General features: G+C 33.0%; 1 protein-coding gene across 3 annotated transcripts in view; it reads left to right on the top strand.

The window, feature by feature from the left end:
* The window catches only part of LOC142325139 (uncharacterized), a 48,206-nt gene that overhangs the window by 23,438 nt on the left and 9,060 nt on the right, over window positions 1–15,708 (top strand). For all 3 annotated transcript variants that reach the window (XM_075366518.1, XM_075366517.1, XM_075366516.1), the window contains exons 6-8: window positions 705–797; window positions 3,061–3,159; window positions 5,477–5,560. In XM_075366518.1, coding sequence (XP_075222633.1) covers window positions 705–797; window positions 3,061–3,159; window positions 5,477–5,560 — 276 coding nt within the window. The remainder of the gene's footprint in view (window positions 1–704; window positions 798–3,060; window positions 3,160–5,476; window positions 5,561–15,708) is intronic.

The raw sequence follows: 15,708 nt of genomic DNA on the forward strand, positions 1-15,708 counted from the left end.
GCTCTCAGCTCATCACAGTGATGCCAACCTAGTCATGAAAGTACAAAACTCCTGCAAACTGTTTCACTTCTACATCAATTTGTCTCTTTAATTATTGAATGTCTCCCGTATAAATGTAGCCAACAGTTCAACTTGATTAATATGCAGACAGAATTTATGATTTTCTTTTCAAAACTGCCATAGTTAGCAGAAGATTTGTTTAAATTATTAAGTAAAGTTTGTATAATATTAGTACAGTACTGTATGTATGGCTGACCACAGGCAATATCTATTTTAATTTAATTTTTTTTTATTTTACTTATTTTTTGACTACATATTTTACAATATGTGACAATTTTTATGTTTTAATTTTAATATATATAATAAAAAAGATTTGATTAACTGACAATGAGGGAAACCCTTGAAAGAGTTTTTAATGTAAATTTGTAAAAGCAATAAGATAAGGTAAGAAATATTGTTAAATCCTGTATTGTTGGTGAAAGCTAAGTTTTACTTTTGACTTTTATATAATCGGTACAGCAGAAGATATGGACAAACACTATAAAAAAAAAAAATTTTTAAGTTATATATATATATATATATATATATATATATATATATATATATATCTATTATATATGCACTAATGGTGATGGATGCATTCACTTTATGTATCACGAATTAATAATGGCATATATTATTTTTATTCTCTTGTTGTGTTTTAGAACGAAAACTGTGATGACTTCAGTTTAGAAGAATCTTTGTTATTAGATCCTCCGTCAAGTAACCTTCAAATAAGAATTGTTGATAGGACTCCAGTAAGTTAGTTAATATTAGTACCATTCTGTTACTTGCTTTAATTTTATATAGATCCTAAAAAGGGAGGAGGTTGTCAGTTGATCCAGTACATTTTTAATTGTTGGGGCATAACATTTTACCACTTGCACCAATTTGGATTATTATTTTTATAAACTATACAGAATGATCTCAAAGTCATCCTACATCAATAAAATGTTGCTATACCATTAAAAAAAAGTAGTATTAAGCAAAAAACAGTGATATAGGCAGTAAAATGTATTTATAGGTTTTGAAATGCTATTTCGTTGAATATGTTTCTTATTTATTCAGTGCTTGTACACATTCTCGGTAAACCAGTATATCTTTTATTGACTCTTTCATTTCACTTTTTTTTATACTGATACTCTTTTATAAAAGCCAGTCAATGTGAACATTCTTCAGGCGTTTTATTACTAATATGTTTATGAATCAATGAAAAACGGTGTGATCTTTTCTTTAGTCTGATATGAAAGACGCTTGTAGATTAAATCATTTTGATGTTTCCATTCAGATTGCATTGCTTTTGACAATTTACATTTCATGTTCCTGCATTTTAGACAGTCTCTGCTTATGTACGATATCTGACTCATGACTTCGTCTTTTGCATCCTTTTCCTGTAATCTTTAACTCATTTTAAATGAGCTTGTGTATTTGAAGAGAACATTTTATTTTGTTGTATATTTCTACTTCATAATTACACATTTAAAAAAGAATAAAGTTAAAAATCAATGAGAAAAAAATTAAATCAACTGCAAAAAAAAAAATGTAATAAAAAATAAATATATTGCACTAGAAAAAAGTTCACTATGCCCGTAATAAAATCTTTGAAATTTATTTTTTAGTCAGCGTCATATTTTTTAATTAACCTGAAGCCATAATAAAATAAACTTTGTAATCCAATTCTTGGGCCACTTGCAATTCATTTAAAATTTACAAATAAATATTTACCAATTTATTTAGTAATTTTTCTATACATGATAAGGAGATTTATCATCCTGAAAAATATATTTAATAACTTAAAAATAAATTGATTATAATATGATTTCACAAATAGATTATCCAAATATTTTGTATAAATTAAAAGAGGGATGAATAAACTGGTAAAGTTAAAAATGATAATAATTAACAAAATAAGTTATCATTGGTGTATCAATTTAGTTGTAATTAATGTGAAAAATTGCATAATGCTGAGTATTAAGAATACCTTTTTACTTCCTTGTACAAAGTAAAAAGGAAGCATTGCGATTGTGAAAAATTTTTGGTTTTCAGATTTCAACGGAAATATCCGTTTTGACCATTCCTGAATTAGTTTTGACTAGTTTCGTTGTGACATCTGTACATTTGTTTGTATGTAAGTATCTTGCATAACTCAAAAACGATTTGCCGTAGGATGTTGAAATTTTGGATTTAGTACTACTGTAACAATTAGTTGTGCACCTCCCCTTTTGATTGTAATTGACTGAACTAAAATGTTCAAAAAAGCCCAAAATCCCCCAAAATTTGGATTTTGGATGTTTTCTTAATGGCACCAATAAGCCCTCATTGAGAGCTTTTCAATGATCTATCATTAGTGGTAGTTATTTTCACTGGTTCCAGAGTTAGCAATATAAATTTTTAATTAATGAAATATTTTAATCTTACAAGGGGAAAGCACATTGGTTTGAATTCAACTTCATTTCCTCTTTTTTTTAACCTTTTTCTTAATTTAAATGTATTGATTTATTAATAATTATTAACCTGTGATTGTAAAAGAAAATTTATAATTAATAATTCAACAATAGCAATTAAAAAAAATATGAAAAAACATTAGAAGTTATTAATGAAATAATATTTTATGTACTTTTAAAAATGTGTATATGTAATTTAATGGGCGTTCAAGGAAGTCATGTGGTGTCAACTTCAGATTTTTTATTTTTTAAATTTGTCTTGTTAAGATATAATATTAACTTGAAAAAAAAATTAACATTCAGATGATGAAAAGGAATGAAATAAAGTGCTTGACAAATGATTGGTATGTGCATTTTCAGAATGAAAATGTATTCTTGAAAAACAGATTAAATTAGAAAAGAAGGTGCCATTAACATGTATGCACATGCACACATGCATGCGTGCGCGCACACATGTGTATGTGTGTGTGTGTTCATGTACATTCCTGCACTAATGGTTATGTGTGTATTTAGTTTATTAATTAATATTTGAACTGATAGTAGCACGTATAATTGTTATTCTTCTGTTGTGTTTTAGACCCAAAATCATGATGGATTGAGTCTAGAAGCGAAAGACTCTTTGCTATTAGATCCTTCATCAAGTAACCTTCAAATAAGAATTGTTGATAGGACTCCAGTAAGTTAGTTAATATTATTATCATTCTGGTACTTACTTTAGTTATTTATATATAATTCATTCTTTGACTAATATTTTGACAGGGATAACTCAATTGACATTTCCAAAGCTACTTTCTGACAAAAAATGATCAACCTTACTATTCACAATATGAATGAATTTGATGAATACCTCAAAGATATTTTTTAATAAAAGTTTTAATTCAGAAAGATTTTCTGCAGCTTGGACAAAGTTAGAGTCTGTAATGCTGCATAAAAAAGCCTGTCTTAGCAAGCCAAAATATTATAGAAATATAGTTAGCACAATTAGTTATATTTCAAAGATTTTTGACACAAATTTTATTTACTGACTTTTCATCTCAAATCAATTTTTACAAAATATTGCCTGAGAGTCAACCAGGATTTATAGAAGAATTTAATTGTTTTTTATTCAAGGCAATTACAATTGCCTTTAATTCATTAATCCAGTTTTTTTAAAAATCAAGTAAGAATTTATATCTTTGATGTTTAGAAAATGTTTGATTGTGTCAGTGATTCTAATTAGTGACAGAAGTTAACTTTCTTTCATTAAGTATAAGTGATAAATTTATAAGGATCATGAAGTGTGTGTGTGTGTGGGCGCACGTGTATGTGTGTGTGTGTGTGTGTGTGTAAAATTTGGATTCATTTAAAATTTAGAGGTGACTTATTTGATTGTGAAATTAATATTACGAGTGGTTTTTACAAGTGGTTTTAATTCAATTTATGTAATTTATTAAATTATTATTCTTATTCAATTTATTTAATTCTGACATTGAAGCGTATTTTAGAGGGCAAGGCTTCTATGGAATTCCAGAAGGTAGTGTTGCTGATATTTAATGATTACATTTGCTTTTGATTAGTGATTTTTATTAATACTACAGGAAAGTTAAACATTTTGAGGTAATATACAGAAATAAATGATTTAGTAGTAAATTCTGAAAAGAACCAAAAAGATTATATTTTCTAATGACAGAGCAAAAGATAAGAGTAACTTTTTTTGGTAAGGTTCCAGTGGAGCTGGTTGACAGTTATATTTAGTTGGGCATGCCTTTTTATAAAAGTGGTCTGTTTTCTGAGGCTGTTGATTATTTCAAGAAAAAAAAACACTTTCAGTTGAAGGTGGAGTACATTCATTGGTTTGGTACAGAAAATCAAGTTTATGGTTAACCAAAAATAAATTGTTGGATTTCTTGATAACTAATGAATTCTTGTATATTGTGCTCTAGTTTGGGATTTGCTGAAAGCAGAATTAATACGTAAACCTCAGATTAAAAAAACCTTTTCTTTTTTTTTTTAATTGTTTTATTACCATGTATAATAAACCTGCTTATTTAGTACATCATGTATGGGCCGAGTTCACCTTAGATATTTACTCATGTAATACTTTAATTAAATTCTAATTAAAGTCTGTTTTGTGGATGATAGTTGTTATCCTATTATTTGTCTACTAAAACTGTTGGAGGCTGATGTTGCAAATGGAGATCATGCCATTAACTGTATTTAGTTTATACAGTTTTGATTATTTATACAAAATTTCAAATTGTTAGAATTTAATATAAACAGTTTTTTGATAAATTGTTGGGACATAAAAAAAATTTGCCTAAATACATGGATTTTTAAAAATTTCAAGATATGAACAAAATAGAAAGTTCAACTTTCAGTCTTGTGATTGGTTACTTTCCTGCATAATATCTATTTAATAAGAGAGGTTCCATTTGTATTTAGAAAGTTATTGTGCAGTCTAAGACCTCTGGTACATATTTCTTAGGTTGACTTTTAATAATATTACTGTATATGTTGATTGTACTAAATTTTCAGTTCTGTACTTTAAATTACTTTTAAGTGTTGGATCTTTTAATTTTAAAAGCCCATCTTTGAATCACTTCGAATCGCTGATCTTTTTAAAAAATTATTTTCTGATTATGATTATTACTACTCAAGGTTGCTGCAAGTGAATGATCTCAAAATAGTACTATAATATTTCACAGTATTTAAAATGAGGCACAGCATATTGGGTCAGTAAGAAATTAGTAAATATACTGAAATGAGAATAAAGGATAAAAGGTGAAAATATAAAGATGATGACACTAAATACTACATTTAAAAACATTCTTTTTTTTACACTTATTTTCATCAAAATTTCAAGTTCACGTTTGTTTCACAAACAAATCCGTTCCTTCAACAATATATATAAATTGTAATTATTAACTATGTTGCTTAAACTTTCATAAAGTATTAAAAACATATGCTTGTATAAAAATTAAACTATTACTTATTAAATTTCATTACCTTCATAGGTTTCAAGAGTATCTTATGATGGGATAAATATGAGCACTGACGAACATAATCTAAGGATGGATGAAGTTAAAAATGAAATTAAGGTAACATGTGGATCTAGAAGTTATACTTTTTTCAACATTTTTATTTATAGTCACATAAACAATTAAAGTCCTTAGCGACCCATCAGTATTACATTTGTAAGTGTAAATGCACTGGTAAATGTGTAGCCTTGAACAGACTCAGACTGACATTCCTGAGATGTGTGTTTAATTGAACCTCAACCACCAAAGCACACACTGGTATCCACTATCTAGTATCTAAATCCATATAAAAGCAACCTTTACTAACTAGGATTTGAACCTTAGAATTTTCTACATAAAAATCAGCTGATTTACGATTAAGATATACAGTTTTTATTTTCAATGTTTATAACATTTTATTTTAATTACTAAATATTATTTTACAACATTTTATTATTTACTCTTATATTATTACCTTTGATTAACTTCATTTGTCATATAATTTCTGTGCTGATATTACACGTTTTTCTCTTAGTTATTTTGAAAATATAAATGTTTTTGGATAAGTTTTCATGTTTTTTCCACTGGTTAGTTTATTTTATTTTTTTATAACATATTATTTTTCATATAATTGATGAATTTAAATAACATAAGCACGATAGCAAATAATTGACTGGTAAATTTGTTACTCATGTTGTTGGCATTCCTAGTAATTAACAGGAAAGGCATTTAACTAAAAATTTCACAAAATTACCTCTGCCTAAACTCTGAAAAAAAACCTCTAGAGAAAAGTAAACATATTAAAAAAAAAAAAAAAGTTAAATGTTTTCTATATTTATACTTATGAAAATATTTGATAAAAACAATATTAATGAAGACAATTGATGAAGACATTTGTATGGCATGTTTTCCTATATGACAGCGAAGCATGGACCATAGGTGCAAAAGGGTAAAGGAGAATATATGCACTTGAGTAGTGGTGCTACCAATGGATGTTGAAGATTACATGGAAGGAGAAAATAAACCAATGAAAAGTGTTACAACTGTTTGATGAGGTGACATGTTCACAAAGCTTATTAAAGAAATGGTGAGACACATGGATAGACATGTACTACAGTGTAACACTTCGTTGTACACTATAATAGAGGAGACAATTGAAGGAAACAATTCAAGAGGAAGACCAAGACTAGGGTATAATGAACAAACTATACTGGATGTTGGGTGTAAATGTACATGGAAAAAATTAGAGATTAGTTATAGAGATTAGCACATGATAGAACTACCTGGAGGAGGAAAACTGCTACAAACCAATCCTAGGATTGACTATTTTAAGAAGAAGAAGAAGAGGAGGAGGCGAAGGAGGAGAAGATATCTACCATTCATTGAATAATTTTATTTAAGTAAAATAGATTTTTCTTACAAGAATTTTTCTTGAAGAGATGTTTCTGGACTGTATTGTGTATCACAAAAAAGCTTATTGAAAAATTTAGATCTTAAAAACTAATTTATGAAAAAAATGATTTTTGTCATGCACCATGATAATCATTAAGGAATATAGTACTTTTATTTTTCAAATACCTATCTTAAAATGAGAAAAATGTTTAAAAAAATTTTACACCAAGTGAAACTCGCACAAGGGATTATGCAATACCATTTCCTTTTTGGAAAGAATAAATTAATTTAATCTACTATATGAATTCAAAAACATTTTTGGTGCAATAACTTTCTGTTTTGTAATAAGAGTTAAGTCTTTAAATATTTACTTCATCTCATTTCTTGAATATTATGTTTCATTTACTTCAGTTTTTTTTACAGTCTTTATAGTTTTTACTCATTACACTTCCTTCTAGTATCAGATCACCATGATCCCTGTGGTATGAATTGAAGGATTAGAGAAGGATCTACTAAATAAATTGTGTTAAGATTATTATTTTGATGGCGGTAGGTCAGCTCACTAATAAACACTCCTAAGAGTCTCAATTCATTGTTAGTATCTGATTTTGTAAACCGATGGTGTTATTCAATTTTCAGGCTGGCGCATGAGATGATCCAACATTTGTTTTGGCAATAATTGTTTAGGTTAATAATAATTATTAATGTGTTTTATGTTGGCAGAAGTGACAGCAGTTCATGAATACTAGTTCAGCATGCAACGTCGAAGCAATAGGTTCGTTTTGTGTGAGCTCTGGAATATGGAATTTTAGTATCGGTATATTATTTTATACCAATATTTTTGTTTCTTGGATAGATTGTATAAGTGTTTGTTGTTTGTTTTTTGTTCTGTTTACTGGGTATATTTTCATTTTATTAGTTATTTATAAATTTTGTGGTTTGGGTAGCCAGTAGGCTACCTAGGCCAAATTTTTAGGTTGATGGTTTATTTATTTAGACTATCCTCCTGTGTTAGTAATTTATCAGGAATGCCTTCCTGGTCCTTTTTTATTGTTTATGACATAATTAATTTAATTGTTCTAGATTATTTAGATTTATTTAGTTTATTTTTGTAATAGCTGTTTGTTTAAAACAGCTGTTAATTTGCTGACATTTTATTTTTTATTTTTATAGAGGTCTGCCGTCGGTTGGATCTTATTAATTACATCGTTTTGTTTACTGGTGTTTGTTTTTGTTTTAGTCTTTTTATTAGTGTTTTGGAGTTTTGTTTTTGTGTTTTGTGTTACCATCATGTCTGAGCAGGAAGGCAGACAACAGGATATGCCCAGGTGAGGTACACCCAAGTGAGGTCATTGCTGAGATGTGGTTTGATGATTCATTGTCTTCCTTCTGGAGAGGAGGAGCTGCAGGCTGGAGTGTCAGGAATGTTTGTGCAGACTGACAAGAGTGTTTACATCCAAGATTTTGAGAGAATGGCTGAGGGTGTCAGAAGTTCACTTGTGCTCACTAGGGCATTTAATGAATGCTTTGATGAGTTGTTAAAGATTATAGAAAATTAGGACTGCTTGAGAAAAGCTTCCTAAATTAAATAAGCTTAAGTTAATCATGAGTGCCTTGGAAAAGGGGTATGAGTGGCTAGCTGCTAAGCCAGCTGAGACTTTGGAGGTTGTGGTAAGGGAGACTTTTCCTGTTTTGGTTCCGGCTCAACTGTCGGCAAACACTAAATCCAGCAAGGAGATGAAGGACAAATTTCAGGTTGTCCTTAAACAAAAGAGGTTGAGCTTGAAGATTTGCCATATTAAGGAACCAAAAAAGGGGTTAGTCTTCATTGCTGACGACAAGAAAACCATTAAGGTTATTTCTGACTCTCTAAAGCTCAGTAAGTCTGATATGAAAGTTGACCTCAAGCACAAGAGGTGCCCAAGATTCGTAGTTTATGATATAGATCAATAACTATCTGAGGATGAGTTGATGACTCATTAGAGAGCAGAATACTCAGATGGATGAGACTTTTTTCAAGTCTGAATGTTGGTTATTGTTTAAATCAAGTAGGTGTGAGGCAGAGTGCTACCACAGTATCTTTGAGGTAAGTAATAGTTTATTTAACAGCTTCACTAAGGAGGGCAGGTTGTTTATAGACTTCTTTTCTATTTGAGTTAAGGAATATTTAGATGTTGAGCATTGTTTTAAGTGCTGCAAGTGTTGTCACAGGGCTAAGTTCTGAAAATCAGCTTGTAGTATGTGTTCATTTTGGAGACAAGGGGTACAAGCATGATGAGTGTCCTAGGACTTCAGACGATCCAACTTGCTTTAATTGCAAGTGCTTTCGAAAAGACCACAATCACCCTGTCAGTAGTAAAGAATGTGGACACTATCTGAGAGCTGTTGAAATGTATTACAACTGAATATTTTATGGTTAGATTTGGTCAGCTAAATGCACAGGGTGCTTATGTTGTTCAACTTGAGCTTGGTGAGATAGCGCTACATCGAGGATTGGATGGTTTTCTGTTACAGCATCTGTAAATTGTATCTGGTGACTGCCAGGTTTTTCTCATTGGATGAGGTTTTATGTTGGTTTAGATAGTGAGCTGACATACCACCATCAAAATAATAATCTTAACACAATTTATATAATAGATCCCTCTCCTTTTCTTCAATTTGTATAACAAGAATTATGGTGATCTGATACTAGAAGGAAGTTTAATGAGTAAAAAATGTAGACTGTAAAAAAAACTAAGTAGTATATTTTCAATATACTGATCCTGTTAATCGTCATCTTAAAGTCTGGGATAATATCCTTCGATTCTCTGATACTAGTCCAATCCTTATTGGTGTGTACATGAATGCTGTCACTTCTGTGGCATAGTGGGTGAATTACCTGCATGGCATAGCAGATGAATTACAATTACATGGCATAGCAAGATGATGTTGGTGAAGTTGTAGAGAGCTTCTTAGCTAGCATGGTCTTCAGGTATTTAATGTACCTGGGAAGTTGCCCTACTACACCGGTAATGTAGATGGGTGACAGTTGTTTAGAGGAATGAACATCGACGTTACTGTTGGTGGGTATATCCCTGCCAATATTTGTAACTGGAAGGTAGTTGATGATTGTTCAAGAGATCATTGATTGATTATGAGATTGCAGGTGGTTTGGGTGAGCACTACCAATGTTACATTTCGGTTCAGCAGGGTCGTTTTCTGCACAGGTATGCGGACTGGAAAAAATTTGATTTTCTTTCGGCGAGGCTTTGAGTTTTAGGTTGGACTCTGGAAGTTCTGGATTTGGAGGACCTGACAGTGAGTCTGTCGGTGGCCTTTATTGATGCTGCTGAAAATTCAATTCCCCACTGTTCTGGTTGAGAGAGGCTTGCATGGTGGAGCAGGAAATTATCAGCTTTGAAACAGGCTGTCAGTCATTTGCGGAGAGCTTCTCAATGTGAGGGAGATCCGAAATGGTGGACAGTTCTTTGACTGCATACAGAGATCGTAGATCTCAATGTTTTCACAAAGTTTGGACAGCAAAGAATGATTCCTGGTGTTCCTTTGTGCATGAGCAGGGGAATAAGGATCCCTGGGCAGTCTATAGGGTATTGGCCACAAATGATGTAAGGACGTTCTTCTGTTTGCCCTCAACCTGGTTTGGCATAATTTCAGACATGTTTGAGATCTTACGCAAATTACTTGACAACTTACTGCCTGACGACAGTGAAGCTGGAGAAACCATATACCAACTGAAGGTGGGGTGTGAGGTTGCTCAGTTTCATGGGGGTGCAGAGCCCTTGGAGATTACTGTTGCTGAGGTGCGTCAAGTTATCTGCAGTTTAGGTATGGGCAAGGCCCCAGGCTTTGATGGAATATTCGCAGAGCTCCTTGTTTGCTCGATTGGGGTTAATGTGAAAATAATCACGCGTGTTTAACAAATTACTCTTTGGAGGATACTTCCTGGTATATTGGAAGATGGCTGTTGCTAAATTGTTGTTTAAGGGAGGCAAGAAGGATCCTGTTGTTACTTTGTTGTATAGGTCCTTGACGTTGCTGCTGGTTATTGGTAAGGTCTTTGAAAAGGTTCTGTACCTGCATATAAATGAAAGGTACATAATTTTGATTGGTATGAGTGTAGCACTGATTTAATTTTTAACTCGTTCGTTTTCTGAGGCATTCACAGTCACGAACAGTGCTGTCAAATTTAGGCTAGGCACAGGGTCCGTGCTTCTGCGATTTCGATTAGTTAGTTTGAGGGAATCATGTTAGGTTGGATGTGAAGATGTCCGCTTGAGGCCTATGAAAAATTTGATTTGTATTTTATTGATGCAAATGTCTGCCGAGGCATTTACATCGTTGGCATTCCGACTGAGGCCTGGCTGATGACTGAGAAATGTAATCAGTTAGAGGGTCTAAAGACGACCTCTGGTAAAGCCCTTTAGGGCTCGGAATAGAGGGGTTGGTGGAGATCTTACGCAAATGTTTGAGGTCAGTAATGACCAGTAATGTAAAGTAATGTAAAGACCAGTAATGTCACAAGGTGGGTGTCCTTACCCTACAGGGCTGGGATATGGTAAGAGCTAGCGAGGAGAAATATGTCCTGCAAAATTTCCTGGACATCTCTGGTGCATTTAATAACCTGTGGTGGCCTTCTGTTGTTTATCAATTACAAAAGAGACAATGCACTAATAGTGAACTGCAAGTACTGCATAGTTACTTCAGGCTTCAAGATGTGCTGCCCCATGAGGGCAGGCATGAGGTAGGCAATATTTGCATTTGATTTGAAATAAAATCTTGCCCAAGGATTGTCCTTAACACAGTATGTTGGGTCCATTGTTGAAGGTGGTGGAGTTTTTTGATTTCCTTCTGCGGCTGAGATTGCCTGGGGGGGGGTGTCTTACTGTGGCTTATGCCAACAATGACCACCTGCTGATCAAAGGAATCTCGAGGAGGGAGGTTGAGTTTCGAACCACTCCGGCATGCAGGATACTTAAGTAGTGGAGACATCAACATAAGATGATGTTCAGCCCAGAGAAGACCACGATCATGCTCCTTTAGGGGCTGTTTGGCTCCAAGGTGGCGAGTCAGTGTTTTGATGTCAGGCCTGCGAATCAAATATGCTCAGGTTCAAAAGTACCTCAGGATGTTTCTTGATGAGAATTTTTGATTTAAGGAGTACTTAACAGTATGTCTCAAAAAAGCCTGTAAAGCCTTCTTTGGTATTCGACGTGTGGTCAATCTTAATTGGGGTCTTAATTTTAAGACCATGAATATCCTGTATAGGGCTTATGTGAGGCAGTTATGCTACATGTAATGCCTGTTTGGGTGGATAGGATGAAACTTAAAAATTATTGGGATATATTGTTGAAGGCCCAACACCTCTTGCTGTTAACAGTGACGAGAGACTATGATTTCACATAAGACATCTTGGTGATTGCCAGAGTGAAGCTGATTGATCTACTCAGAGGCAACAGCTATATGTTGCTAAGTAGTCCCAAGAATTGTCTTCAGAAAAATTTTGGGATATTGAGCAACAGGGCTATGCTTTATGGCAGGAAAATGGGTTGAGACAGTTAATAGGCGTAATATGCATGATTTGTTTCCTGATGTTGTTGGTTTGCAGGGCACTTCTTGGGTATGACCAATCAAATATGTGATGCAATTTCTTTCAAGGCATGGCAACTTTAGGAGCAGATTGGCATAGCTGGACGATGTCTTTCATGTTTTCTACAAATGTTTGCGGTTTGATATGACGTGTATGGAGGTGATTTGTCGGCTTTGTGCTATTGGGTCGATGTTAGACCTCCGTGAAAATTGGGAACACCAGGCTAAATGGACTATCATTGCAGAATGTATGGGATTTCTTGTATAAGAAAGGATTGCTGAAGGTTTGTATGATATGGTTCTGCTTGGGTTCTCCAATTGTAGTTTTGTTATGTTATGTATAATTGTTTTTTTTGTTATTTATTTATGTTTTGCTGTTTTCTGTTCGGTTATTTTTTTGTTTTATTTTATTTGTGCTGGTGTTGTGTTTGAACTCAACCTTTCCCATTAGGATGTAGTTCGTTTTATTATCTGCTGAATTAGATTGGTCTTGTTTAAGACTTGATAGGTTTTTTGCACGGATAACATCAAATGATTAGTAGTACACTGATGGAAATGTCACACGTGGCATTTGCATCAGGATGCCACTGATGGAAATGCCACGTGTGACATTTCCATCAGTGGCATCCTGACTGAGGCAAGAACAAGGCTGAGAGATGTCTTTCGCCTGAGGTTTTGAATATGACTTTTGGTAAAGCCCATCAGGCGTGTTTAGAGAGGGTGGTGTGGTGACCGGAATTGTTACAAGGTGAGTGTCTTCCCCTATGGGGTCAGTTCATGGATACTATTTTCTTCTCCTTTTGAATGCATTGTTTGTGTATCGTTCCAAGATGACTGACAAAGGAAGATTGACTGTTGAACAGTGGGTAAAGACTGTGTTGTTTTTTAAACAAAAAGTGTGGTGCTTACACAAAGACTGTTACATGCACATTTTCTAACTCAGTGATTGCCCTTATCTAAAAAATAAAACAATATGTAGACTTCACAAAAAATTTAATAGTGATGGTACACTATTTGAGAGTGAGCACGAATGGCCTGCCAATGTTCATTCTCCACAGAATGTCGAAACTGACACAGCAGCATTGGTGAGGAGCCTGGGCAAATCAAGAAAAGCAGCAACACAACTTGGGATTTCTAGATGATCTGTGCAGCAAATTTTAAAAACTGATCTGCATTGGTTCAAAATAACAGTGTTGTGTAAATTAACAGTTGGCAATAAATATCAAAGAATGGCATTTGCTGAATGGGCTGTGAACCGAGATATATTATTGAACAATGTTTGGTTTTCAGATGAGGCACATTTTCACTTAGATGTGGTTGTTAATAAACAAAATGTGCATTTTTGGGCTTCCAAAAATCCACATGTCCTTCATGAAAAGGTGCATCATGCTCCAAGAATTACAGTATGGGTCGCTATCTTAAGTCATGGGGCCATTCTTTTTTGAACAGATAGTGAACATTGAATATTATCTAAACATGCTGCATAATAATTTTATTCCTCAGGTTTTTGCAAAAGGGTTTCAATCAGAAAACAAGTGGTTCTTTCAGGATGGAGCCAGACCAGACACAGTTAATGTTGTTTTAGACTTTGTGCATGAACTTTTAATGCAAATGTCATTTCAAACAGATTTTCTAATCATTTTGCGTACGGACTGAATTGGCCTTCAAACAGTCCTTATTTGAATCCATGTGAATATTTTCTTTGGGGATTTGTAAAGGAAAAGATTTTCCCTAAACATCCTTGTACAGTGATGGAACTGTGAGTGCTGATCATTGAGGTGTGCAACGAGATAACCGAGGAAATGTGTCATTGAGTTATTAACAACATAAGAGTTTGCATTGAAGAACTTGCTAGACGTGATGGTGGTCATATTGAACATGTGATAAGCAAAACATAATCTCCAGGTAAACTCATATTTTACTTTTCTGTATTGCGATTCAAATAAATATTTTTTAACAAAACCAAATATTGGATCATTTTGTGTGCCATCCTTTATGTGTTCATTTAACAATGGATGTTATTTTTATAGTTGTCTATTTAATTTTTTTTTACATTGATCATTGTAAAAAGTATGAAGTATGATTCTTCGCTTAATCAAAGTATGAGGGATGGCTGAAATTTAATGCACAGATGCTCATAACTCGCAAATGAAAAGAGATAGTCAAATTAAATAAATATTATAAACTACAAAAACTTACATTAATTTTTTCACCTAATCACCATTTACAGCTACATATTTCTCCATTTACTCATTCCGTCAGTGAAGAATGCTGGCTACTTTCCTTATTCCATAACCTTACTGCATCCTTCAAAGATTAAATGTATATCCTTTAACCCTATTTAATTGTAGAAAGAAGTGAAAATTGCAGGACGCTATGTGTTTGGAATCCCAGAACCCTGTTCTAGGATTAAACATAATGTAAAAAAAAGAGAATTTTGTTTGCAGAGGGTTATGTTTTTAAATTTTCTGTGTGATGAACCATAGTGCCAGTATTTCAAGCTCAACTTTTAAATCTTGAGCTGTAATTATGGACCCAAGGTTCATTTCCTATCAGAATATTGAAAAGTAAGTCATCTTCTTAATCACTAACATTTCAAAAGCTGTTCACATCATGCCTTTCGTTGTTGTTCTTTTCTGTTCTTTCAGAAAAGAACAGCTTCCATCACAAACAGATGTGGCATCCATCGCAAACAGATTTTATGATAGCCAGTTGTGCAATAATGTGTCCTACTTATTCTTTCGATATACCTATCTGGGTGGCATTGCATTGTTGTATGGTGCAAAGTTCAGTTTGGATATTCATCTACCTCCTTTTGGTGCTTATCAGTCACAGAAACAGGTCAACCACTATGAAGTTAATCCTCAATATTTTGTTTACTAGCTTTTGATGCATAAAATTTTATAGCCCACCTACTCTCAGTACTTAGAACAACAGTTTCATCATCATGGTTTTTAGATGATGATGAATGTCATTAGCATTCACTTTTTCAATGTTAAAAATTGAGTCACTGCATGTTTTAGACGCAATGATAAAGCAGACATATACAACTCCATAGTGGTGATTGATAGAAAATAAGAAGACATGGTTCAATAACTTTTGAAATAATAATAGTAAGGAAATGAAAATATAAGATGGCTGCATCTGTTGCTTTGTGTAACATTTTTTTCTTCTGTTATGTTCCAGTGTGCATTACATTTCATGTACACTGGTGATGCATATTAATCAAAATTGGATTTTTATCAGCTGTA

The sequence above is a fragment of the Lycorma delicatula genome, chromosome 5 (assembly GCF_047948215.1).
Source record: "Lycorma delicatula isolate Av1 chromosome 5, ASM4794821v1, whole genome shotgun sequence".
Classification (NCBI taxonomy): Eukaryota; Metazoa; Arthropoda; class Insecta; order Hemiptera; family Fulgoridae; genus Lycorma; species Lycorma delicatula.